Genomic DNA, 27492 nt, shown 5'->3' on the forward strand with positions numbered 1-27492 from the left:
ACCTGGAGCAGTTTGCCAAAGAAGAATGGTCTAAAATTCCAGCAGAGCATTGTAAGAAACTCATTGATGGATACCGGAAGGGGTTGTCCGCAGTTATTTTGTCTAAAGGTCATGCTACCAAGTATTAGTCTGAGGGTGCCAATACTTTTTTTGAAGTTTTGTGTAAAATTATAATTTATTTTTTCATTCTCTTTTGTGTTTTTTCATTGCAAGCAAAATCAATGAAGATATTACTACCAAAACATTTGTAATTGCAATCATTTTCTGGGAGAAATTGAGCATTACCTGACAGAATTGCAGTGGTTCCAATACTTTTGGCCAGCACTGTAGGTAGTGGTTGGGACATAGACATTTCAAGAGTCGTCCCAAACACAGCCAGGACATTGCTGTTCTTTTCTTTAGTATGTAGCGTTCATTAAAACCAGATTTTCAGAATGACAAAAAGCTGCAGCAGCTCTCGTGGTCCACTGCGCCTGAAGGCAAAAGCTTTAATTCACGATTCCCATTTGGCTCCTTTGGTGAGGAGAGCATGCAGTGTTGTCCAGACAACCAAGTATAGACTGAGTGTGTGTGTGCGCAGAAATCCTTGTGTGTGTGAGCCAGGGAAGGCCAGAGCAGTTCCATATTGAGACCATTTTAGTGCTCCTTGGATCTGTTGCCATTCCCTGTTGGGAAAGAGCCCTCTTATATCTGGAATAATTGTTGTGGTCCTTAGAATTCAAACTATCTGGGCGCCTCTTGAATTGGCATAATCCTAAGAAGTTGGCTGGCTTCAATTGATACCCAGCATTGTTATTTTCAAGCGAGTGGGATAAAACAGCTCTTAAAACCTGATGTAAAACCTAAAACATGCCATCAATTCACAAAAAGTAGTTAAGATGATTCAGAAAATGGAATTACGATAATGATTCCGGCCTCCAACTCAAGCAAGAAAGGATTACTTGCTCATTTTGTCATCGTCCTGCTGGTTACTGTGGTGTCCTAGCAACTAGGGCTGCAATCATTTTAGCAATCGATTAATCTATGAAATAATTAGTTCGAATAATCGAATCGGATTACAAACGTTTACCGTTTACACATACTGTATCTCATGAACCACAAGATTTTTGTCTTTTGCATTTCAAGAGGGCCAAATCAGTTATATTAAAAGTAAACCAATAAAAATTGCTACTGTAATTTCATTCTTTTAAAACCCATGTAACTTGCTATGATACAAGGTTTTGAACAGGCATGATACTGGTGTGTTGCCACTGCGTACACATCTGATGTTTCTCACAGTGGTCCTCAGTGTGCTCAGGGAGTTTTGTGTGTCTGCTTAGACACATGAAAAAATAGAGGAAACATTGCTCCATATCTAGAAAGTGTAAATCCAGGATTAAGTACAAGTGGTAACACTACAAACATTAGAGGCGTGCAAAATTTCTGATTCTTAGATTATTCGCGATTCGGCCAAGGAGGATTTGAGAAAGATTCACAAACATCCAAATTCTGATTATTGAATTATACCAGGTAAAGCAGAACTAAAACACAGTCAGTGCAGTGTTAGGGACAAAATGAGGAAGGGACCGAGAGTAAATATCATGTTTAACTCATGCCGCTAGATTAAAAAAAACAATTATACCTGAGTGCGGCCAACAGCTTCTACAAACAACACCCAATTGCTAGTTGCTACAAACATACGGCCACATACGGCTACGGCAAATATCACATATATGTAGAACTAGATGCTAAATGACAGACGACGGCAGCGTTAGAACATGTATAGAGAACTAGATGCGAAATGACAGACTTGCCGCCGTTAGTAAACAGCCGCCATCTTAAAGCAGTAGGCTTCTCTCGAAGGCTCTGTTGTTGCGAACCTGTATCTAAAATACTTTGAAATAGACAAAAACTTGACTTGAATCTATGTTTAAATGATGAAACAGTTTTAAAACTTTGACATGTTGAAAGCAGAAGGTAAATTATGGAATAATGGGAGCAATTTTATCAACTTTAACGGTTGATTCAGAACAACCACATTTCAACAAACAACAATTCATTGAATGTAGTTTAAAGCTGCTGATACAGAATGGGGACTTCAGTATTTTTTATACAGTTTTTAACTGTTAACGTGATACTGAAATACCGTATTGGCCCGAATATAAGACGGTGTTTTTTGCATTAAAGTAAGAATGAAAACCTGGGGGACGTCTTATAACTGCGGCCTGAAAAAAAAAAAAAAAAAAAAAAAAAAAAAAACCTGCGGCCTAGACATATACCCATTCACGACGCTGGATGGCGCCAGTCATCAATGAATCGAATGCTGAACGCGACTTCGGCGGCCAAAGCGAACCCCTTACACGAAGAAGAAAGTGGTAAGAAGGAAAAGAGAAGAAAATACAGTACAGGTTGCGCCTACACCGGTAATAGAAGAGATAACCGAAAATGGAGAAACTTCGCGACAATTTGACAATATCAATGCTCTGGATGGCAGTGAGGATGATGTGCTATGGGAGGAACCAGCGGAGCCAGAGGATGGGAGTGAGGACAGTGACACGGAGCATAGCGAGGCAGAGGATGTTTGTGAGGAGTAATGTTCTGTCATGACTGTTTGCATTATTTTATTGCAGTGTTTTTCCTTCTTCCGATGTGTTTCAAGACTTCAGTGACAGATAGATAGTTCAGATATTAAGTTTTGAATGCGAAATTAAATGCCTTTTCTCTCAAATATATTGTTATAATCATTTGTTTCAGATGTATTGTAATTATTTTCTGTATAAAAATTAATTTGGTGTTCAAAAAGTCTTTTTTCAAACTTGAGTCTTGAATAAGAGGGGGTCGTCTTATAATCGGGGTCGTCTTATATTCGGGCCAATACGGTATTAGTTTGGTTTAGGCTGAGAGGATTTTTGAACACTTTTGGAACTAATGTACAAAATATTAAAAGCAGGGGTGTACATCAATAATCGATTTATAATCGAACCGGAGCCTCTGAATGGTAATCGTATGGAATTGTTAGGTGCCCAAAGATTCCCACCTCTAACAAAGCACTTCTTGCTTTTCCATCGGTTTAGAGAAAAAGATTCCGTCGGACACTCGCCATTCTGATTCTAATGCTACACCAACGCTAGGAGTTACATTTAGCATTTGATGATGGATAATTCAGGACAGAACTTTTAAAGGCTAAATAAACATAGCAGATCGTCTGTGGCCAAGATAAGAAAACAAATCTTACCGGGTTTCCAAGCAAGCAGGGTGGTGCATGATACATCCTAAACTCTGATGAGGAGGGAGAGGCACAGCATCTCTCACATGAGTTATTATGTAGAACAAACTCAGATAAAAAGCTTAAAAAAAATAATGAATTAGTTCAAAATTGCAACTCCTTGGCGTTCAGAAACACAAAAAAAAAAATGAATAAAAAACATTGTTGTGGTCAGTAAATGTTACTTTTGTAGAGTAAGTGCAGGGAAATATAGAATCACTCCATTCTGAAGAAAAAAAAATATGGAATCACTCCATTTTGAGTAGACACACCCAGTCAATTTCCTTTCCTTAATAGGGCCCCTGCCTCAAATTAGATCTGCTCGTTAGTCAGCAGTTAAAAACAATGCAGTTATAACACCTTGGAGGGCTGCTGGACCAAGTGGATTCACAAGAATCATGACTCCAACAAGAGAAATGTCTCTTGAGACCAAGGAGAGGATTATAAAACTTCTTGAAGAAGGTAACGCTACACGTATGGTTGCCAAAGATGCGGGCTGTTCACAGTCAGCTGTATCAAAAATCTGGACCAAGTACAAACAGCAGGGCAAGGTTGTTAAAGTTAAGCATACTGGTAGACCGAGGAAGACATCTAAACGTCACGACAAACAACTAAAGGCCATATGTCTTGAAAAGAGAAGATGTACAACAAGACAAATGTAGAAGAAATGGGAGGAACCTGGAGTCAAGGTATGTGACAGAACTGTGCAAAATCGCCTAAAGGAAATGGGATTTTCATACAGGAAAGCAAAATGAAACCATCATTAACACTTAAACAGAAAAGAACAAGACTGCAATGGGCTAAGGAGAGGCAATCATGGACTGTGAATGACTGGATGAAGGTTATTTTCAGTGATGAGTCAAGAATCTGCATTGGACAAGGTGATGATGCTGGAACTTTAGTTTGGTGTCGTTCCAGTGAGATTTAAACAAAGATGACTGCGTGAAGAAAATATCAAAATTCTCTCAGTCCTTGATGATATGGGGCTGTATGTCAGACAAAGACACTGGGGAGATGGCTGTGGTTAAATCTTCAATAAATTTTAAGTTTACATTGAAATTTTAGACAGCTTTCTTATCCCTTCAATTGAAAATATGTCATTTTCCAAGATGACAATGCATCATGCCACAGAGCTAAAACTGTTAAAGCATTCCTTGGAGAAAGACTCATCCAGTCAATGTCATGCCCTGCAAATAGCCCAGATCTTAACCCTATTGAAAACCTGTGGTGGAAATGGAAAAAAATGGTCTACAGCAAGGCTCCGATCTGCAGAGACGATCTGGCAACCGCAATCAAAGAGAGTTGGCACCAAATTGATGAAGAATACTGTTTGTTAATCATGAAGTCCATGCCTCAGAGACTGCAAGCTGTCATCAAAGCCAGAGGTGATGCGCCTAAATACTCGAGAAGTGTTTTGATTGTTATTTCTTTGTTTCTCATGATTCCATATATTTTTCCTCAGAATGGATTGATTCTATATTTATTTCCCTGCACTTGTTCTATAAAAGTAACATTTACTGACCACCAAATGTTTTAGATTAATTTCTTTTAGTGTTTCTGAATGCTAAAGAGTTGCACTTTTAAACTAATTCATTATTTTTTCCAAGCTTTTTATTTGAGTTCTGAGTGCTCGTCCGAGACTGGTGATTCCATACTTTTTGCTAGGGTTTGTATATTTACAGTTTGTTTTTTTATTCTACTTTGGAGAAAAAAAGGGAAAAAACATGTCTTATATGTGTCTCTTTCCAATTATAAACTACTTTGCTGTTTTTCACTTATCACGGCCAGTTCTGGTCCCCATTAACCGCGAACAACGAGGGATCACTGTAATCATGATCATTGTGAGAACTGTTAATAACGTAATAATTGTTCAGTAATCGAATCGTAGCACCCTGAATCGTAATTGAATCGAATCGTGCGTTTTCATAAAGTGTGTGGACTTAACATGTCACAACCTGTTAACTTGCAGATGCACTACTTTTGTGGCGACTCTCACAGGTGAATACTATATATCAGGCTGTGAAGATAAATTGACTTTGTGAAATTCACATGAGCGAGTGCAAAGTGCTGCCAATGTTCGTTTTATAAGCATATGTGATGTGAAGGCTTAGATGAACGATCATTTGCGTTTTGAAGAGAGGGCCATTTCACTTTGGGTTTTCCATTTCACATTCCTTCCTTTGGAACTTGTTAGCGGAGGCTGAGTTTTGATATCTTGTAGCTTTTTTGTGGACGTGCAGTTGATTATCAAGCCGACAAATGTAAACTTGAGACTCCAAAAAGATGATGGGTGCTGGGGATGAAATGCGCTATCTACAGCTTATCAACGCCAACCATGGTTGTTAGAACCTGGGCCCATGCCAGGGAAGTAGGCCCATTACACTTTGGAATGAAAAGCTTAAGCACTTCGCATTCAGCCGTGCAGGAAGCGGACCTGTATGGCTCATCAAATCGTTCGCAGATTGCGCCTATCAGTTTTAAAAATCATCGGGCCAAAATTTCCTAAGCACACAGGGACAGCTGGTTACAAGTGGAGTGCATCAGAATATTCCCTCCGGTGTTGAGAATGAGGACTTAAGCCCCTCAGCCAAGCTGCTCCCTGTAGCCTTGGACCCGGAATGGCTCCTGATTCCTACTGAAAATTCCAATCTATCCCCCCGTCAGGTAATTAGGCTGTGTCAGTGAAGCTTTTCGAACAGTCAGTAATGAGCTGGGCTTCCACCCTTTAACCCGTGTCCAAAGTGCCCTCTTTGGGCTTTTGCCAATGAATAGCAAGGACATTGCGTGAGGAGGGAGACAAATTTGGGGGGGATTTGACATAATGGAAAAGGAAAGGTGTGCGAAAGAGTGGCAAAAAGTAAGCGAAAAGACAAAAGACTTCCTGGGAGAAAAGTGTGAAGTAAGCAGGGTTGGCTCGTGTCCTTTCAGCTTTGCGGCAGGAGTCTCCTGTGACCTTAGATCTCGCTGGTTAGCAGACGATCACTGGCCAAGTGAAAGAGGTCTACCTAATCTGGACGGTCACACTCCGTTGATTTCTGTGGCTAATGGAAACGAATAGAGTGGAGGTGAGACTCTAAAATACCGTTGAGAAAAGTAGGGGGAAAGTAAAACACAGCTGCTTTCCACGAGGGAAAGAAAATCATGGAGTAAAAAACTAAAATCTGGCAATTATTTCTTTGGCCATCATGACTGGAAATATAATCCTTTTAAATCAATTATCCGTAGTTTTGTGGGAATCTTAGCTGCACTCGAATAGTACAAGCAGCCAAAAATATTCTAAAACTGCCATTCCCATACAAAATTCAACTCTGAGAACTATTTGCACACTTTATTTTGTTTAAGCCAACATAAAAGTATATCTTATGTGGGAGTTTATATTCACTGGTAATATTTAACAGTTAATTGTGTTTAACCCTAAACTTTGAGAATGGTAGTACAGTGGCACCTTGATTTATGAAATTAATTTGTTAAATAGTTTCTGAACTTAAAAATTCTGTATGTAGAGACGTGTTTTCTGTGTAAATGCCCCAATCCATTCCAAGCAACTCCACATTCAGACGTGAATCTTTTATAATGTATCAAAACATGTAAGAAATACATGTTAAAACTAGATTATTGCACATTAAACATAAAATCAGAGTTGTGCATCATGTGAAAAGACATGAGTATATTAAAGAAGAAAAGTTAATAGACTCATGTAAAGCTATCTGAACACGAGGGGCGAATGAAGAGGACGATGGGATACAGACATACACATACAGTAGAGGTCCCTTTTAGCCAATTGGATGGCAGGAATGCTAGGCAATACCCAATGGCAGAGCACCTATAATTATGTTACGTTCAGTAAATTCTGGGAGCTGCGAGTACTAGCCATACTGTTTTTTTGCCTTTCGTATCCCGAATCATCTTTTGTAACAAGAATAAATATTTTCCAGTTGAGGTGTGTCTTAACCTGAAAGTTCTGTATATAGAGATGTCCGTTAGTAGAGATACCAATGTATCTTATTTTCATATATATACAGTGGTATGAGAAAGTATCTGAACCTTTTGGAAGTTCTCACATTTCTGCATAAAATCACCATCAAATGTGATCTGATCTTTGTCAAAATCACACAGATAAAAAAAAAACTGTGTCTGCTTGAACTAAAACTACCCAAACATTCATAGGTGTTCACCTTTTAATGAGGATGTTATGAAAACAATGACAGAAAATGAAAAATAAGTGACTGAACCATCACATTTAATATTTTGTGGCCCCCCATTTGTCAGCAATAACTTCAACCAGACGCTTCCTGTAGCTGCAGATCGGTCTGGCACATCGATTAGGACTAATTTTGGCCCATTTTCCCCTACATAACTGCTGTAGTTCAGTCAGATTCCTGGGATATCTGGCATGAATCGCTGTCCTTAGGTCATGCCACAGAATCTCAATGGGGTTCAAGTCTGGACTTTGATTTGGCCACTCCAGAACGTGTAATTTGTTCTTCTGAAACCATTCTGAAGTTGATTTACTTCTGTGTTTTGGATCATTGTCTTGTTGCAGCATCCATCCTCCTTTTAGCTTCAACTGTCTGACAGACGGCCTCAGGTTTTCCTGCAAAACATCCAGATAAACTTTTGAATTCATTGATGATTGCAAGTTGTCCTGGCCCTGAGGCAGCAAAACAGCTCCAAATCATGGTGCTCCCTCCACTGTGCGTAACGTTGGGGATGAGGTGTTGATACTGGCTAGCTGTTCCATTTTTCCTCCACACATGACATTGTGTGTTACTCCCAAAAATTCAACATTGTTTTCATCAGTCCACAAATTATTTTGCCAAAACTTCTGTGGAGTGTCGAAGGGCCTTTATGCAAACATTAATTAAACGAGCAACAAGGTTTTTATTAGACAGCAGTGTCATCCTCTGTGGAGTCCTTCCATGAACACCATTCTTAGCCATAGTTTTACATACAGTTGATGTGTGCACAGAGATATTGCCAGTGATTTCTGTCAGTCTTGAGGAGACACTCCAGGGTTCTTTTTTATCTCTCCGAGTAATATGCGCTGAACTCTTGGTGTCATCTTTGGTGGACAGCCACTCCTTGGGAGAGAAGCAACATTGCCAAACTCTCTCCATTTGTAGACAACCTCTCTGACTGTCGACTGATGAACACACAGACTTTCAGAAATGGTTTTGTATCCTTTCCCAGCATTATACAAATCAACAATCCTTGATCGCAGGTCTTCAGATAGCTCTTTTAACCGAGCCATGATGCACATCAGACAATGCTTCTCATCAAGACATTTCTAACCACGTGTGTGTTTTATAGTGGGCAGGGAAGCTTCAAATCCCTGCTCAATGATTGGGCACGTGCCTGACTTAAATGTTTGGTAAAAAATGGTTTCAATTGCTCTTTAAGTCTCCTTAGGCAGAGGGTTCACTTACTTATTTTTTCCCCTTTTGTCATTGTTTGCATGCTATCCTCATTTAAATATGAAAACTTATAAATGTTTGGGTGGTTTTGGTTAAAGCAGACACTGTATTTTCATCTGTGTGATTTTGACATAGATCACATCACATTTGATGGTGATTTTATGCAGAAATGTGAGAAATTCCAAAAGGTTCAGATACTTTTTCATACCACTTTAGCTGCCGGCAAAATCAATTATCAAATTAGTTGGCAACTAATTTATTCATCAATTTTAATCGATTTAATCGATTAGTTGTTGCAGCCTTAGCTGTCATTGGAACTATAATGAGGGCCATTACTAATTACAGTAGACTTACAGGCTACTTCAATAGAGTGGCTGGAATCAATGAGTGGCAGCACTTCTGCTGTTTGCTCTCAGCAGTCAAGGCTGCTGACTCCAGCTAAGCGACACTGGCTGCAGCATCTGTCCGTCCATCTGTAGCAGAGCTCAGCAGAGGGGGGAATAAATGAAGTGGAAGGAGGTGCAGATTGTGGTCTTTGCTCAGTGTTTGTGTGCCAACAGGCCCAGAGCTTGATGGGGGATGCCGACAGAGATGTCACAACATCTACAGCCACGCTCACCAGCAGCAGCAGCAGCAGTACCAAGAGCAGCACCTTGACACCCTGTCGCCTGAGAGGCTCCACGCAAACGGGCCTCCCTACCCCGATCACCAGCGCTTCCAGCTCTGTCACACCCTCCTCATCTGCAGCTGCCTCCTTCTTCATCAGGTGAGCACCTCCCCCAAATGGATGCAGATAGTCAAATGTTGACTGACTAGATTAGGCTGTTGTTTAATGAAAATGTGCATGGAGGACAAAGCTCAGGTGGTGTGGGAGGAAGTGAAAATTCACACAGGCTCGCCGTCCTTGAAGAAGTATGGGGACACTGCTTCCATGGATATGCAGTGGTTTTGCTAGGGTCTCCCTCAAATCCCCGGGTCCCCCACCCCATCCGTGCACACAACAAAAATGTGTTGTTTTTTTGCACACATACAGTAAATGCACAATAAAATAAGTTGACAATATGTAAGGCCACATCAAAAGAAAAATACATTTTCAGACAATATACAGTGATACCTCAGCTCACGAACATAATTGGTTCCCAGAAAGTGTGTGTAAGGCGAAAAGTTCGTCTTCCGAACATTTATTTCCCATAAGAAACCATTAAAATGAGAATAATCCGTTCCCAGGTCCCCATAAAACATAATTTTCTACTAAATAAGCCTTAAAACTACACAAAAATATACCTTATTTTATGTATAATAAATGTGCTATTGTATTATAATTAAAGAAATAAACTGTACTGTAGAATAAAGTCGTTTTATTTACCTTTGTGATGGTAGTTGATGGCTTGATGGAATGGAGTGGGAGGAGGAGGGAGGGAGGGAGTTACTGTTTGGAAGGAGAGTGTTACCGGCAAAGTGCGCCGTTAGCGTAGACTCCAGCGCTGTGTCCCACACATGCTTTTGGTTGTTAATAAAAGTGCCCACAAAAAGCCATCCGACGCCTCTGGGTGTTTGTATGCACGCCGCCACCTTTCTGGAGAGGAAATCGGGTGAACCGAAGACAAGCGATGACAACGAGCCAACGTGACTCGCCGGTCCACTTCTCACTACGGTGGGAAGCTGAAAGCACCGCCAATTACCAGTCGAGGGCGAATTGGTAACACGAGTCACCTTCCATAATGACTGTAGGTAACTCTTTTTCGGTCCCATAATAGCAAAAGTACACTCAATATGGTCCAAAATGTCTATCAAACACAAACCACGTCCGCACTCAACGAAAGGGAGGGGACGAACTGGGACGCCGTGGGCGTGCGTCAGCTTCTCGTGGCGCTGTTCGACCGCGTGGTTTCGTTCGTCCGCCGAAAACTAGTTCGTCAGCAGAGACTATATGCTTGCGAATTTAATGTTCTTGAGGCGAAAAGTTCGTGAGCTTAAGCGTTCGTGAGCTGAGGTATCACTGTATATAAAACATTTTAAAGGGATCCTCGATCTTAAAGACATGTAGGCTCTAATAAACCACTATTCTTCTCTTGTACTAAAATATGTTGTTAGACGCACATAAAATGTGAACTCAATGGAAATATTTTATAATATTTGGTGCATATTTTGACCGATAGTTGGCACCATCTTTTGTCGGCTTGGAGTGATGACGTAAATAGGACGTTTCCAAATGTGTACAACAATTGTGTATGGCTGCCTAAACTCGCTAAGTAAAATGCCACGATGTGCTGCTTTTGGATGCAATTTCAAGTCAAATTAAAACAAGGGGAGTGATGTGAGTCTCCACAGGTTTCCTACTGACCAGAAGAGGAGAAAGATTTGGGGAAAATGCGTGTAGACTGACAAAATTTCTCAAAGAACCAAGGCTTTGTTCTCGCCATTTTTCTCCTACCGTGTTCCTGGCTTTTAGTCGAAGATAACTTATGAAAGGGCTCACCGGAGTGGCTGGATATAAGCGGAGACTAAAATCAAATACTGTTCCAACTATTTTCCCTCACAAGAAGCCTCAACACGCTCAGATAGTGAGTGATATGCGCGCAATAAAGCGCCAAAGACAAACACTGGCCACTCTTTTAAGCAGGCAAGCCGCTCCTGTCGCTGCAGCGGTTGGCGAACCTTCGGGCTTACCGCTAGTCACAGAGGAAGCTAATAATTCACCTCTACTGTCAGTTCATCAGGCAGTAAGTGTGTCTGTTCAGTATTCACCTAATATGAGTGATGCTGCCACTCAAACTGATCCACACACGTCCGATGCAGCGGTACAGTGACCAGCTGATGCGCATCGAGCACTTAATATGGACCACGCTTACGTAGCTAAACGTGAGTTGGGTGCACAAGACATGGAGGACACTCGATCCCAGAATTTGCTCCCGTAAGATGACGAATTTAATGAGGACAGCCAGCCACAACACAATTCCTATCCTAACTATCACACGTGCGCATTCATAGTTTTATTACCTTTAGTGAGAGTTTATAATGTCAATAGTCATGAAAATAAAAATGCACAAATGACAAGGTGTGTTCAAACTTTTGGCCTGTACTGTATGTAAAGCACATGACAGCTCTGGATGCTAACAATCTCCATAATTAGATTGGAATAAGTCTGATCACGCAATAGCTCACCTTGAAGATCTGCTTACATAAACCGGAGTTCTCGTCAGCATACACTCTCTCGCTCCGTTGTCGTTGACACGCACTTGTCGCAAGTACACCACCAGTTTTGCCCAACTCTTATCTCATCCGATATTTCCTGTTATATATTTTGCCTTTGCTGCTCGTCTTGTGAACGACCGACAGTGCTGTCCTGCTCTTCACTTTTCCGCTCTGGTTCAAATTGGAAGGGCAGAAACGACGACGCGTTGGGGAAGCAAACGAGTGACACGCTGAAAGTTTGGCAGCGGGCCATGTGACGTCACTGCACTGCGACGTCAACAAGAATGGCGACCTATCAGTTAAAATAATTTTACAAATCTTATCACAACGAAAACATTAATAGGTGTTTTAATATCAAATTATTATAACTCAGACTAACATTTATCTTTAAGAATTACATGTCTTTAAGATCGAGGATCCCTTTAATCAAAAACATTTAATGATCTGAATAAATAATGCCAAGTAAAATAAACTTTCTTTAAAGTACCGTGTTTCCAAACAAGTAAGATAGACACATCCTAAACTCCGGTGAGGAGAGTGAGGCACATGAGTGACATGACCCAAACCCTGCTAAGATGCAAGCTGACGTACTCCAAGTACAATCATAATAATGTCATGCATTGTGAACATATGACAGCGGGGTTGCCGATCTGTGAAGACAATCGACAACCCTGCCACCGTGTGACATGATCTGGGGTAGTTTTGTGTGATTTTTTGTGCTTCAAAAGACAAAAATAAGACTTTGAAATGCTGCTCAGTTCGGGTTAGCATGTCGGCTAGCTGTCACACCTCTTGGTTTGTTGACGCTCTCCGTAGGCAGGGAAATGGCAAAAGCCGAACTACCCCCGGTGGTATAAAATATCTTTCGGGAGGTGCAAGAAGTGGACAGTTTTGACCATGATTGAGTAATTTTGCCATGTCGTACTGAATAATTGCATTTTTAATATTTCATATTCCATTTAGCACAAGACTGGTATATGTCATGACAATACCATTTATTTAGCAATTGGGGAAAAAAATACTTAGATAAAAATAATATCCTGTAAAAATATTGGAGTACACAGATTGAAACAATAACATTTTGCTGTTCTCTTCGTCGCATTTTCCTCATTCTCAATAATTCTTCCTTAATGGGCTGAATTCTAAATCAGGTGAAATTTTGACCCTGCCAACGTGATAGAGGGCTATAATGACAGGCAGGGGCCTCGTCATCTGCGCTTTGCCAAATTGTTTTATATAGTCGAATCGTCTCAAAATATGATTCTAATTCACATAATAATGTTATTTAAGATTTTTTTTTTCTGCTGTCGCAGGCACTTTAAGAGGAAATTCGGGTTACGTCGCCAGCGTAGGAACGGAACTCGACCTGTATATTGCAACTCCCCAGAAAATCACAGTGTCAGTTTTTTTCCAATATCGTTCAGCCCTAGCTGGTACTGTGACAAGGATTAGCCTTTTCTCCAGTAGAATTCAGACGGTATTATCCAGGGCCTTTAATTAGCAGGGGAATTCCAGATCCACCGACTTCCTGTGAATCTCCCCTTCTTGTTGTTACAGCAAAGGCCTCGGTAGAAGTGACACAGGCTTGATTCCTGACACTGATTTATATAGTAAATTGTCATGTTTTCTTTGGACCAGACAACAGAAAGATTATAATCGAGTGCACGTACGGGCCAGATAGTTTGGACTAAGTACAGTGGGGTGGAAACGGGGGTGATGTGAATCTGTTTTTTCCGCTGCAGCAGGTCGTGGTGGGTTAGAGGAGGTGCTGATGGAAGAACAGTGAAAGGTTCCACCTTTCATTTGATTTCAAAGATAGTTTGCTTGGCAGGAATTAGGTGTTTAACTTGGCCCAGGGATGTGTTATGATGCTATGAACAACATTCCACACATACAGAGAAGGGTGTCGGAGATGCATTGTGGCTGATTTGAAGCTTCCTGACCCTCTGCAGCTGCCAAAATATTGTTGAATTCATTATCTACTCCTCCTAAAAGCTGATTAAAATATACTTTGATACACTGCCAATGGGAAAACCCAAATACTTGTTCTCCCCACTGTATATTCAGTATCTGTGTTCTAAATGATGAAGAAACTAGAAACTGCATTTTCTGGAGAAATTACTCTGGGTCTTTGCTGTGTGGGGAGACAGATCTAAGCCCCACCCAGGGCCATCAATAGAATGGACAAACATGTCAGTCATTGGCATTAAACAAACTAAATGCCATTAGAAATAAATGGGAAATTTGGACGTCCATGGTCATCAATGGCAGCACCCTCCATAAGCGTCAATGGAATCGGGGAAGTTTAGGGGACAGGTCATATTGATATTGATATCTGGTCATTTCCTGTTGATTTGGGGACATTGTTTTTTATGCCATTGAAAATGAATGGGAAAAAATTGGACGTCCACGGCTGTCAATGGCATCGACTTACATAGGCGCCAATGGAATCCAAGTACATTGGCATCAATAGAATGGACATACATGCCCGTCAAGGGCATTAAACAAAGTAAATTCCATTAGAAATGTATGGGAAATTTGCATGCCCACGGGCGTCAATGGCAACACCCTTTATAAGCGCCAATGGAATCGGGGAAGTTTGGGGGACACGTCTGATAATTTCCTGTTGATTTGGGGACATTGTTTTTTTTTCTCGTTGAAAATGAATGGGAAAAATTCTGCACGTCTATAGCCGTCAATGGCATCGAGTTACATAGGCCAGGGGTCCCCAACCTATTCCACTAAGGCACACTGTGGGTGCAGGATTTCATTCTTACCAAACAAGATGACAACACTTTTTCCCCAATCTGGTGTTTTACAAGTGCAATCAGTTGATTGCAGTCAGGTGTGGCTTGTTTTAGCAGAAGCCTCATTGGTTCAACTGTCTCTGCTGGATCGGCTGGAACAAAAACCAGGACCCACAGTGTGCCTTGAGGACTGGGTTGAAAACCCCTGACATAGGCATCAATGGAATACAAGTACATTAGCAACAATAGATTCGATATACATGGCCATCAATGGCATCAATGCAATGTAAATTCCATTGGAAATTCCATTGGAAGTGAATGGGAAATTTCCCATTAAAAATGTATGGGAAAGTTTTTGGCAAATTTCCGGAGAACCGTAAATTTTTTCCAAATTTTTTATGCCCCTCACCGTCCCGGAATTTTTTATGTCCAAATTATGTGATTTGGTTAAAACATGTAGGACTAAACACATTTTAAAAATGTGTTTTTTTCCCCAAAAATTGGTGAAAAATTGGCGTTTACGGGTGAACGGAAAATTTTTCGGGGTTGTTCGAAAAATTCCCTGCGTCATGTGAAAATTATTTTTCCAAAGACCCAGATTATTTGTGTCCTTAAGCTTTGAGACTTGATTGAAAACCTACATCTAATTAGTATTCCTTTTGTTCTGGAAGGATACAATTAGTGGGATTTGTGTGCAAATCCTCTGCGCTGGGATGGTGGAGCTGAATAACCAAATCATTGCCAGCTCCTTGGACATTTGTTTGACATTCACCTACAACATTTCACTCGCAAATGAATTTTTAATCAGAATACAATTAGCTTTAGTTGGGCTCTTCTTGCTTCTGTTCCCTAGTGAGATGCAAACTATGAACGTTGTTGGCATCTTATTTAAAAACACAAGTCAACCTTGTCATAAGAAAAAAAAATAATGTATTGTTTACTTCGAATGTAATAAGCGTCAACCTTAGCAGTCATAAATTCTAGCAAAAATCAGTGAAGTATGTCCTCATTTCCACCTTGTTTTTGTTGGCTGAATTGCTAGAAATACTGACTGTCCCCTCCTTAATAATTTTGCAAAGAGGCTTAAAAGCCAAGAAAACACAGGGTTAGTAATGACCAATTATACTGACTCTACAGTTGCATGGAGACAGGAAGAGTCAAGGGTCAAACACTGACTGGCTGCTGTGCATATCATTGTTAGTGCGTTTGTGTGGGGCTAATGAATTTAGAGCCTTGTATTCAGATGACTAGCACGATAAGCACTGATTGCCTTGTGACCGAGCATATGATTAGTATATTGACACAACGTGGTGTAATGAGGCCGGGTGGATTTCGCTGCAGGAGCGAAACTCTTGCCTCGATTCCCATATTCCTGTTCCATTAACACCTGCTGATTGTGAAGGTGTGTTTATTAGGCATAAGCCCCATCAGACTACTCTGTAGGGGGGGCTACAGGGAGAAACGTTAAGTCCGCTCATTTTTACCCAAGACAACTCCTGTGGGCTTAAAAAGTGTATTTGACACCAGAAAGCATGTTTATTTCATATTACACGTGGTATTTTATGCTCCTGAATGAACTGGACAGCTTGGATGTGTGTTGAAGCTATCGGTATATTTATTCAGCTTTTTGAATCCTGCGCCATGAAAATGAGTGACTTCCGGCCAGAGTCTCGGATTGAGAAAAAAGGTACATGTGACGTCAGTGGATAAAATCATCTTCACTATACAGTCATACGAATGTATGCAGAAGCATACACTTCATAATTAGGGTTGGGCATCGTTTGGAATTGAACGATTCCGGTTCAATGTTTCGATTCCGGTTCCCAACGATTCTCGATTCCGATTCTTTTAAGAGGCAGTCCCCCCCCCCCCTCCCAAAAAAAAGGCAGGGTCAAAAAATCTATATATAAATTTATAAGTTTATAAGTTCTCATTTTTTTAAATTATATGAATTTAAAATTTATTATTATTTATGTGAATTTAAAATATTATTATTTATCATTATTTATTATTAATACAATTAATATGAAATTTATAAATTATATGAACTTCTCACAGGGTTATTTTTAACCTGTATATAAATATCAGTCTTTGAACTCGAAAGTGATAAAGTTTCTTTCCACAGGAGTGCACTTGCACAAAGATGTTGATTTTTCAAAAGCTCATGGAGAAAACATTTACTTACAGTATATTCTTTTGCCATACATGTACCTTAGCTGGGAGCTACAATGAAGCATTAGTAAAAATTCTTCTGTTGATTATAAATTGATGAAGATGAGGAAAAATAATAAGGTTTCCTTATTTGTAAAACTGATTCTGTTGTGTTTACAGACACATGTAATTTTTATGTTGTGACAATACCAGTTAGGCCATTGAGTGGAGCTGTAGGAGTGTGTACGTATAATGCAGAGAAGAAGAGATGAGAGCGTCTGGCTAGGATGCTTTGTGATGTGATGCTATGTTTTCACGGCTTCGAGTTCATTAAAAAAGTAATCGAATGGCAGCATCTTTCTAAATAAGGAACACAAAAGAGTCCAAAACATATATCCTTTTAATACTGTTTATTTTAACGGAGGCGTCTACTGCTTTAAAATGGCAGCTGTTTGCTACCGCCAGCGAGTCTATCATTTTGCATCTGTTTCTCTTTATACAGTGGGGCAAATAAGTATTTAGTCAACCACCAATTGTGCAAGTTCTCCTACTTGAAAAGATTTGAGAGGCCTGTAATTGTCAACATGGGTAAACCTCAACCATAAGAGACAGAATGTGGAAAAAAAACAGAAAATCACATTGTTTGATTTTTAAAGAATTTATTTCCAAATTAGAATGGAAAATAAGTATTTGGTCACCTACAAACAAGCAAGATTTCTGGCTGTCAAAGAGGTCTAACTTCTTCTAACAAGGTCTAACGAGGCTCTACTCGTTACCTTTATCAATGGCACCTGTTTTAACTCATTATCGGTATAAAAGACACCTGTCCACAATCTCAGTCAGTCACACTCCAAAATCCACTATGGCCAAGACCAAAGAGCTGTCAAAGGACACCAGAGACAAAATTGTAGACCTGCACCAGGCTGGGAAGACTGAATCTGCAATAGGTAAAACGCTTGGTGTAAAGAAATCAACTGTGGGAGCAATTATTAGAAAATGGAAGACATACAAGACCACTAATAATCTCCCTCGATTTGGGGCTCCATGCAAGATCTCACCTCGTGGCGTCAAAACGATAACAAGAACGGTGAGCAAAAATCCCAGAACCACACGGGGGGACCTAGTGAATGACCTACAGAGAGCTGGGACCACAGTAACAAAGGTTACTATCAGTAGCACAATGCGCTGCCAGGGACTCAAATCCTGCACTGCCAGACGTGTCCCGCTGCTGAAGCCATTACACGTCCAGGCACACGTCCAGGCCCGTCTGCGGTTTGCTAGAGAGCATTTGGATGATCCAGAAGAGGACTGGGAGAATGTGTTATGGTCAGATGAAACCAAAATAGAATTTTTTGGTAGAAACACAGGTTCTCGTGTTTGGAGGAGAAATAATCCTGAATTGCATCCAAAGAACACCATACCCACTGTGAAGCATGGGGGTGGAAACATCATGCTTTTGTGTTGTTTTTCTGCAAATGACGACTGATCTGTGTAAAGGAAAGAATGAATTGGGCCGCGTATCGAGAGATTTTGAGTAAAAATCTCCTTCCATCAGCAAGGGCATTGAAGATGAGACGTGGCTGGGTCTTTCAGCATGACAATGATCCCAAACACACAGCCAGGGCAACAAAGGAGTGGCTTTGTAAGAAGCATTTCAAGGTCCTGGAGTGGCCTAGCCAGTCTCCAGATCTCAACACCATAGAAAATCTGTGGAGGGAGTTGAAAGTCCGTGTTGCCCAACGACAGCCCCAAAACATCACTGCTCTAGAGGAGAACTGCATGGAGGAATGGGCCAAAATACAAGCAACAGTGTGTGAAAAGCTTGTGAAGAGTTACAGAAAACGTTTGGCCTCCGTTATTGCCAAAAAAGGGTACATAACAAAGTATTGAGATGAACTTTTGGTATTGACCAAATACTTATTTTTCACCATGATTTACAAATAAGTTCTTTAAAAATCAAACAATGTGATTTTCTGAGTTTTTTTCCCCACAGTCTGTCTCTCATAGTTGAGGTTTACCCATGTTGACAATTACAGGCCTCTCTAATATTTTCAAGTGGGAGAACTTGCACAATTAGTGGTTGACTGAATACTTATTTGCCCCACTATATGTTTATGATTATCGATTAGCATGTTAGCAAAAATACCATTTCCAAACAGTCGCCATCTTAAAGCCGATCGAACCTACTTAACTTTTTGTCTAAAACACTCCTAAATCGGAAAACTCTGGACTTCAGTCTATCTTTAAATGATGAAACAGTTTAAAACTTTCATATGTCGAAAGTAGATAGAAGGGAAATTATGGAATAACGGGAGCAATTTTAACAACTTTAACGGTTGATTCACAACATTATATTAATTGAATTTAGTTTAAAGCTGCTGATACAGAATAGGCACTCGAGTATTTTATTTACAGTTTTGAACTGTTAACTTGATACTGAAATAGTTACATGAAATATTGACATTAAAAGAGCTAATACAACCTCTACCAAAAAGTATGGAATCACCAGCCTCGTACGAGCACTCACTGAGACATTTTATCATGTAGAGCAAACTCAGATAAAAAGCTTGAAAAAATACTGCAAATCTCACTGGAACAGCACCAAACAAAAGTTCCAGCCTCATCACCTTGTCAAGAGTCAAGAATCTGTATTGGACAAGGTGATGATGCTGGAACTTTTTTTGTGCTGTTCCAGTGAGATTTACAAAGATGACTGCCTGAAGAAAACATCAAAATTCCCTCAGTCCTTGATGATATGGGGCTGCATGTCAGGCAAAGGCACTGGGGAGATGGCTGTGCTTAAATCTTCAATAAATGCAAAAGTTTACAATGAAATTTTAGACAGCTTTCTTATCCCTTCAATTGAAAATATGTTTTTCATTTTCCAAGATGACAATGCATCATGCCACAGAGCTAAAACTGTTAAAGCATTCCTCAGAGAAAGACTCATCCAGTCAATGTCATGGCCTGCAAATAGGCCAGATCACAACCCTATTTAAAACCTGTGGTGGAAATTGAAAAACAATGGTCCACAGCAAGCCTCTGACCTGCAAGGATGATCTGGGAACCACAATAAAAGAGAGATGGCACCAAATTGATAAAGAATACTCATCAAGTCCATGCGTCATAGACTGCAAGCTGTCATTAAAGCCAGAGATGGTGCTATTAAATACTAGAGATGTGTTTTGATTGTTATTTCTTTGCTTCTCATGATTCCATATTTTTTTCCTCAGAATGGAGTGATTCCATATATATTTCCCGGCACTTACTCAATAAAAGTAACATTTACTGACCACCACAATGTTTTTTATTCATTTCTTATTTTTTCAAGCTTTTTATCTGAGTTTGTTCTACGTAATAAAATGTCTGAGTGAGTGATCGTCCGAGACTGGGGATTCCATACTTTTTGCTAGAGGTTTGTTACTGTGGGGGCATCAATAATCGATTTATAATCGAATTGTAGCCTCTGAATTGTAATCAAATCGTTGGGTGCCCCAAGATTCCCACCTCTACAATTGTGGTCGCATTACGCATCTGAAAAAAAGTCCCTCAGAATGAAATGAATTACAGGAATTTTGGTGTGACATTGTTTGGGCCGCATGTGTATTTTGAACAATGATCTGTATTTTGAATATATTTGGCTATGTTAGATCTGTTTACAGTGTATATAGTTTTTTTTATTGAAATGCTAAGACCATTGGCTCACGCTGGCTAAGCCACTACGGAACTTTGAACCTAACAAATAACTAACAAACTGCACAGAATTTGTTGATATCAACTCCACTGACTAATTAAACCCCAACTAACTCGAAGATTAAGCCTAATGTCAAAAATTTTGAACTTCCTCTTTAATGTTGAACCATAAACAATGTGAATTCAGAGAATATCAAAATGTTGCATGGCTGTGGAGACTGCATATGGTGGCATCAGTTTTGTAAGGGCATGGCTGGGACAGCTGTTTGCTGGAATGTGACCTTGTAGGAGTGTCAGGAGGAAGTGGTTTTATTGTCCACGCCCTGCAGCTGTTGACCAGGTGAGTGTTATTTGCTAATGACTATGATTGTACCAATGGAATCTTCCCGTGATTGTGGCAGAGGGCCATTCAGCCGTCACTCTTGTTCACACTCACATTTGTGCTTTTGTGTTTGCGCCGCGTCCCCCTGAACTGCTCTGAGTAACCATAGAAACACGTAGCTGGCTTTTACAAATGAAAAATGACTGATTTTCCTGTGGAAATTAGTACATTTGAGTAAGCCTTTGAATCACTAGACTGCAACTTAGTCAGATTTCATTGACTAGACCTGTACCTACAAGTGGAAAGATTTTTGATCCTATAATTAAAAATGTGTGTAGTTGTTAAATGGATATAGTATTTTTGCCAACATGCTAATCAATAATCATAGACATGCCTGCTTCTATTGCTTTAGTGCATAATAAAATAAAGATAATAAAGTGCGTATGACACTAAAAAGCATGTTTATTTCATATTTCACGCGGTGTTTTATGCTCCTGAATGAAATGGACCGCTTGGATGTGTGTGGAAGCGATCGTTTTATAAATTAAATTTTTGAATCCCGCGCCATCAAATGAGTGACTTCCAGCTTCAGTCTCGGGTTTAGGACGAATGTGAATGTGACGTCACCCGGGTCAGCATCTCACAATACAGCATTGCTTTGTAGGATGCAGATGGACTGCGGATTCAGTTGATTTTGATTCAGTTGATTAATTCGTTTTTATTTCGCATCACGCCAGCCAAACGGCTGCAGGCTTTTGTGGCTGCACCAGGGAGAGGCGTTTGAGCCTTTTTTTTTTTTTTTAAACCTGTCCTGTTCAGCTGTTTGACACAGAGAATGGAAGTCTAAGTGCCCAGATTCTGAACAGTTTTAATGTTTCACATTGAGAGTCTGACATACTCCCATTGTGATCATTCAAAATACCTTTTTATTATGACAAAGCAGCGAACAGGAAGGGATTATGGGGGGACAGAAGAAAAGAAATACAAGAGAAGAAGGAAAAGAAACACATTCACAAACAACAACTAGAAATACATTGAACATCTAAACTAGTTACTAATATGCTGGTGCTATCGTCAGCGAGATGTATTTCCGGTTTACACCATGTGGGGGCCTATTGGCCAGTGAAAGAGGAGAATGGGGGTGGGGGTGTTTATAAGCCTATAAGCTAAGTGATTGAAAGGGGTAGAGTGTACACAAATCAGTTCTGTGATCTAGAACCCAGTAATCGTGTGAATCTCTTATGAGTAAGCCCGTTGGCGACCAACCGTTTGAGCCTTTTTGGGTTTCAAAAAGTTCCTGTTCACCGCGGATATTGGCCAAAACAAGCCCTACTACTGTGGGACCATTGGACTTACGAGGAAGTGAGTAAACATCGTATTTTGTATTATGTCAAATACTGGGATCATGGCACACATTCTAATATGGAGGTGGCTGGCATTTTGTGGCTGATTGTCTACCGAGGTGCCACTCGGCCGACGACCGCCGGCTTGTTTGCACACACCCCTCTATACTCGGCTTATTGCCCTCTTCGTGTGCTCGGTGTTCTGTCAAATTTTCAACCCCATCAGAAATTGCTCGCAAACTGTTTGTTGAAGACATGTCAACAAAGCACATGGATTACTGGAACCATGTCCTATGGTCTGATGAGACGGCTTTCTTGTGTACTGTCTTCAGAAGAGTCGATGGCAATTTGATGGCTGACCCCCCCCACACCACCCTCTGACAGTCAGGGACAGCACTCCTGTATGAGTCACATGACATTTTGGAGGGAAAATGACAAGCAGTACTCAATTTGGACATTTAAGAATGTATGTTTTTTCAAAGGGGTGCACTCACTTTTGTTCCCAGGAGTTTAGATATTAATGGCTATATTTTGAATTATTTTGAGGGGAAAATAAATAAATAAAATAAAAAAAAAATAAAAAATAATAATAATAATAAATAACTCTATTATATAAGCTGCACACAGACTACTTTTCATTGTGTCAAACTGTCATTTTGCCAGTGTTGTCCCATGAAAAGATGTACTTAAATATCTGCAGAAATGCAAGGGGTGTGCTCACTTTTGTGATACGCTGTACTGCAGGTACAATTGCAAATGGTAGTTAGACATCGTTAAACAAATAAATTCTAAATACAAATCGGAATTATGATAATCATAATGTTACGAATCAGGTTCTGATGTGGTGGTTGTGTTTTGCATGCTGCTCCTGAACGCACCCTGTGACTGACGACAGAGTGAGAGAGGTGCGGTAGAATTTTTACTTTCTCTTTTCATGTTCTGTTGTTGGTGGTGTAGGCTACAGAGGACAGTAACCGTATAATAATCGAAATAATGAGAGTCGTCCTCAAGATCGTAGACGTATTCCGGCCGTGTTGTCGAGCCAGTTCTCTGATGCGCACACCATGCTAACATTTTTCAATGGTAAGCGTTTCCTTTTTTCACCACCAGCACTAACCCTCTTGGGACCCATGTTGATTTCTCTCACAAGAAAATCCGCCGTGCGTCTTGCAGGAAAACAGTGTAAACACATTGTCGTATTTCAAGCATGTCGTCATGTTGAGACAAATGACGAGTCAAATTTTATGTCGGATGTCGAAAGAATCGTATGTCGAGGTACTACTGTATACATTTGATCACTTATTTTTTTACATTTTGGGGGAAGCTGAGCTTTCCTTGCAGTCTTGCAGGGATGATGACCCCTGAAAGCTAGGTGGGGCTGATTAGGTGTAGCACAAATGTCCGGTGAGTGAGTGTGGACGCACATGGCAAGAATAACACGACAGATCAGAGTGCTTGTAAATGATGTCTTTCGGAAAAAAGCTGGGCTGGGCTCGATTCTAACAGCATCAGGAAGTAGAGATGTGCACCTGTGGGGAAGAATATTAGATTTGTCACGACGGAATTCATGTAAGTTGTGGTGACACACAACGTTCAATTTACTTAGGTGTGTCGTATTTCCGCAATGTTTTGTGGTCTTCTTGTTTCAGCACACTACAAGTTTGTTCTCTCAAAAGTACGTTTCTATCTGCTCTGTTCCTCGCTCTATCTACTTTGCAGTTTTGTGTAGTTGAGGCTGGACTGCCTGCTCCCTTGAGGGGAGAGGGTAATGGTTCTCTTGTCAAGCCACCGCAAGATGGATTTCTCCAGTGGGGCAAGAGTGTGAGCAGAATGTATAGCATAGCAGAAAACACATTGCAGAAATGCTGGCTCTTTTGAGTTGGTACTGTAATGTTAACACAGCTACCTCCAGACTACCTGACGAATGAGAAATGATTCACATCAATTTGTTGAAGGAAAACACACATGCCCAGGGCAGCAAATGGTACAATCAAAAGCATGGTGTGGGTGGAATTTGACGTGGTTGTTGTCTCTGTTGTATTTATCTTTATTTACCATCGAGTAAAACACTGACTGCAACAGTTGGCACTGGTGGGATTGTGGACTGCTAACTGTGCGCTGGCAAACACATATTACGACACAGAACACATGGGTTCCGCCAAGGCTGACATGTTGATGGAGATCCAGCTTGGCCTTGTTGTCTAATGACAAATTCTGCAACTACCAGTGTTGTTTAAATTACATTTAAAAAGTTAGGAGTTATAGTTACTATTGTGAAAAATTACCGTATTTTTTCGGACTATAAATCGCAGGTTGTTGTAGCAAAAATTTAGAAGTCATTGAGAGGGAATTATGGCTGACGATTTTGACCAGGGTGGTCCCCCGGACCACTCACGCCCCCATCAACCTGCCTTCAAGGATGGGAAGAGGGAAGACACACCACCAAATCCCCGCCCACCCGGCCCACGAGGCACAGCCGCAGCCCCCCAACCAGCACATCACGCAACGGGACCCCCAACGGCCCACCAGTGCAGGGTCCCCTGCCGGAGTGTGCAACACACACCCCACACACCGGCGTCCATCCAGCGACCTGTGACGGAGTGAGGTGGAGGAGAACACCGAGAGGCTGCCGTGGGGCAACACAAGGTCAGAGCACCGACCTCCCCCAACTCCTGCGGCTGGCAGCCCAGGCAGAGGAGGGGAGGCCACACCATAGAGAAAAAGGGTGGGACCCACCTACTACCCTATTACTGTGGCTGCCAGGTCCCCGGCTAGCAGCCATTACCCAACACCGTGATGGGATTGTGTGGGGAGGGTAGTGCAATGTATGCATTAAAATACAGTAGGAGAGCTCGGCTTGGGGCAGTGGGACAACTGCATGGAATTTCTACCCGGTCGCCCATCCCACCGCCCTTTGTTATTCCAGCGCTCTCGCCACTGGGGCTGAATCTTTTTCTCCCTTTTCTTTTCGCATTGGACGTCACTTTCGCACCACTCCTGCAGTGACTTTGTTTTTCTTGAGTCGTCTTTTTCCCCCAGTGCTTGGCCAGGTGCTGGGGGTTTCAGAAACATGTGGGCTTGTAGTATAACGTTAGGTGGGTGCTGAGATACTGACAATCAATCAGCAGTAGTAATCAGGTTGCGTGTGTTCACACATGAGTGAGCGAGCGAACAAGAGGTGTTTATGCCCCAAGGAGAGCAATGGCTGGCTGTATAGACTATAAGGTTATCTTTGATCGGGATGGCGTAACGTCATCAAAACACGTAACTACTGGTAATTAATGTGGAATAAGATTTTTTTTTTTCATCGACACATTATTTTTACTGGCCACACAGGGCCAGTGGTTGTAGCATTCTGATAGTCCTGACGGTTTTAAAAGTATGTCCAGGCCACGGGACATTTATATTCTCGATCCGTGTTGCTTATGTAGTTTGCCGCTGTTGTATTAACTGTAAAGCGTCTATGGGCATCTGTAAAAGTGCTCTATAAATAAAATTATTATTATTAAATGTGTCAAACAGAGCAGCAGAGACGTCTGTGAAATGACAGATTGACTCGCGTGCCACGGCACTAATATATCGTAATTTTCGCACTATAAGGCGCACCTGACAATCAGCCGCCACCCACCAAATTTGACATGAAAACGACATTCGTTCATAGATAAGCTGCACTGGACTATAAGCTGTAGCTGTCCTCACTGTATTATGGGATATTTACACCAAAAGATATCAACCGGTAACAGTTTATTTGACAGTGAATGAGCCACCATAAAGCTTCGAACCAATTGGCTGCAAAGCTTCATTGCTTCAAGAAGCTTCATTTGGCCATCACTGTTCTCTTGCGGGAGACAGTCAACCTCTGCTGCCCCCTGCTGTCAACACTGTTGTCGTCCAACATGCCTCTTAGCATGCATTGCAACGCTACGGATGCAAATAACAAATCAAAATTCAAGTTCTGTGCTAATTATTTCTTCCGATACTATTCTAGTTGTTTCATTTATTGCTAGTTATGAAATTTGGTAACACTTTATTGGACAGTGGCGCTATAAGAGTGTCATAAGACCATCATAATTATGACGTGACACTACCTTGTCCATTTATGAATGTTTATGACAGATGTCATTTTGTGTCATCCGGCAAGTTTTCTCCCTTTTGAATAAATGTAGAAAATCCGAGCTGGACATAAATGGAGTTGGAGACATAATTTGCCGGATAATACTTAGTGACATAAGTCATAAGCATTCATTAATGCCTGTGATCATGTCATGTCATGATTATGACGGTCTTATGGCAGTCTTATGACGCCACTGTCAAATAAAGTGTTACCTATTAACCCAAATAAACCAACAAATAAGCCGCACTGGACTATAAGCCGCATACCGTAATTTCCCGAATATAAGGCGCACCCGTGTATAACGCGCACCCCAAATGTATTTGTAAAATCTAGGGGAAATTATTGTGCCCGTGTATAACACACACCCTAATTTTAGCACCAATAAATAGAAGAATACAAGAAAACAGAGCTCGTGTACAGATACAGAAATGTCATTTTACTGACTGGTGAAACACAGCACAAGCATAGCACATTGGTAGTTTAAAACATTATCGTAAACTGACAATATGTACGATAATATGATCTCACAACTTCTTCAATTTACCAGAATCCAGGAGAAAACAAAACAGATGTGACTTTTCTTTTAAAGGCTGCTGCATAACTCGTTTCATCATGATGAATAAATGTTTCTTCCATGGATTGATACGGTAAAATAAAAGTGGTGATTTAGGTCAGAAATCAGAAGAGCGCATCGCTGTTGACTAGAATGTAACAATAGGACCTATTGTACTTTGGATTTGAGTTTCCCGAGGGACAGATATAGATGACGGACACAGAAAGTCTGTGTTGTGTTACGTTTGTTACGGTCCGAGTTAACGTTGACTCAAATGAGTTCAAAAAACTAAATTCTGTGCTTTATGAAGAAAAGAAGGAAAAAACCTAATTTAATACAGACGAAATCATTCGACCAATCAGAGTGAAGTATTACCATGTAGCGAGTTATAACAGAATTCACCGGCGGAACTAATGTTGGCACGTTGTATAGTTCCCGGGGAGAGGTATTTTGTTGAGGGAACAGCCGGAAAGATAGTTGTATTCCGCAGGTTGCATGTGAGACAGATATTGCTACCGTATTTTGTTGCAGCCTAAATGTCAATAAAACAACGCGGATTAGCTCCGTTGTTTGATACTCCGCCTCCGACTCCTTCCCTAGCTCGCCACGACCATAACAAAATGGTGACGTCACAATTTACAAACTGTAATGGTCGGCAACGGATTGCCGCATACGTTTCTTCAACACAACATGGCCGTGTCAATAAAAAAAATAAT

The 27492-nt window shown here is 40.8% G+C and overlaps 1 protein-coding gene across 3 annotated transcripts in view; it reads left to right on the forward strand.

The window, feature by feature from the left end:
- The window catches only part of kif26ab (kinesin family member 26Ab), a 232519-nt gene that overhangs the window by 103664 nt on the left and 101363 nt on the right, over nucleotides 1-27492 (forward strand). For all 3 annotated transcript variants that reach the window (XM_057858780.1, XM_057858781.1, XM_057858782.1), the window contains one exon: nucleotides 9219-9424. In XM_057858780.1, coding sequence (XP_057714763.1) covers nucleotides 9219-9424 — 206 coding nt within the window. The remainder of the gene's footprint in view (nucleotides 1-9218; nucleotides 9425-27492) is intronic.

This window comes from Corythoichthys intestinalis, chromosome 15 (assembly GCF_030265065.1).
Source record: "Corythoichthys intestinalis isolate RoL2023-P3 chromosome 15, ASM3026506v1, whole genome shotgun sequence".
Taxonomy (NCBI): Eukaryota; Metazoa; Chordata; class Actinopteri; order Syngnathiformes; family Syngnathidae; genus Corythoichthys; species Corythoichthys intestinalis.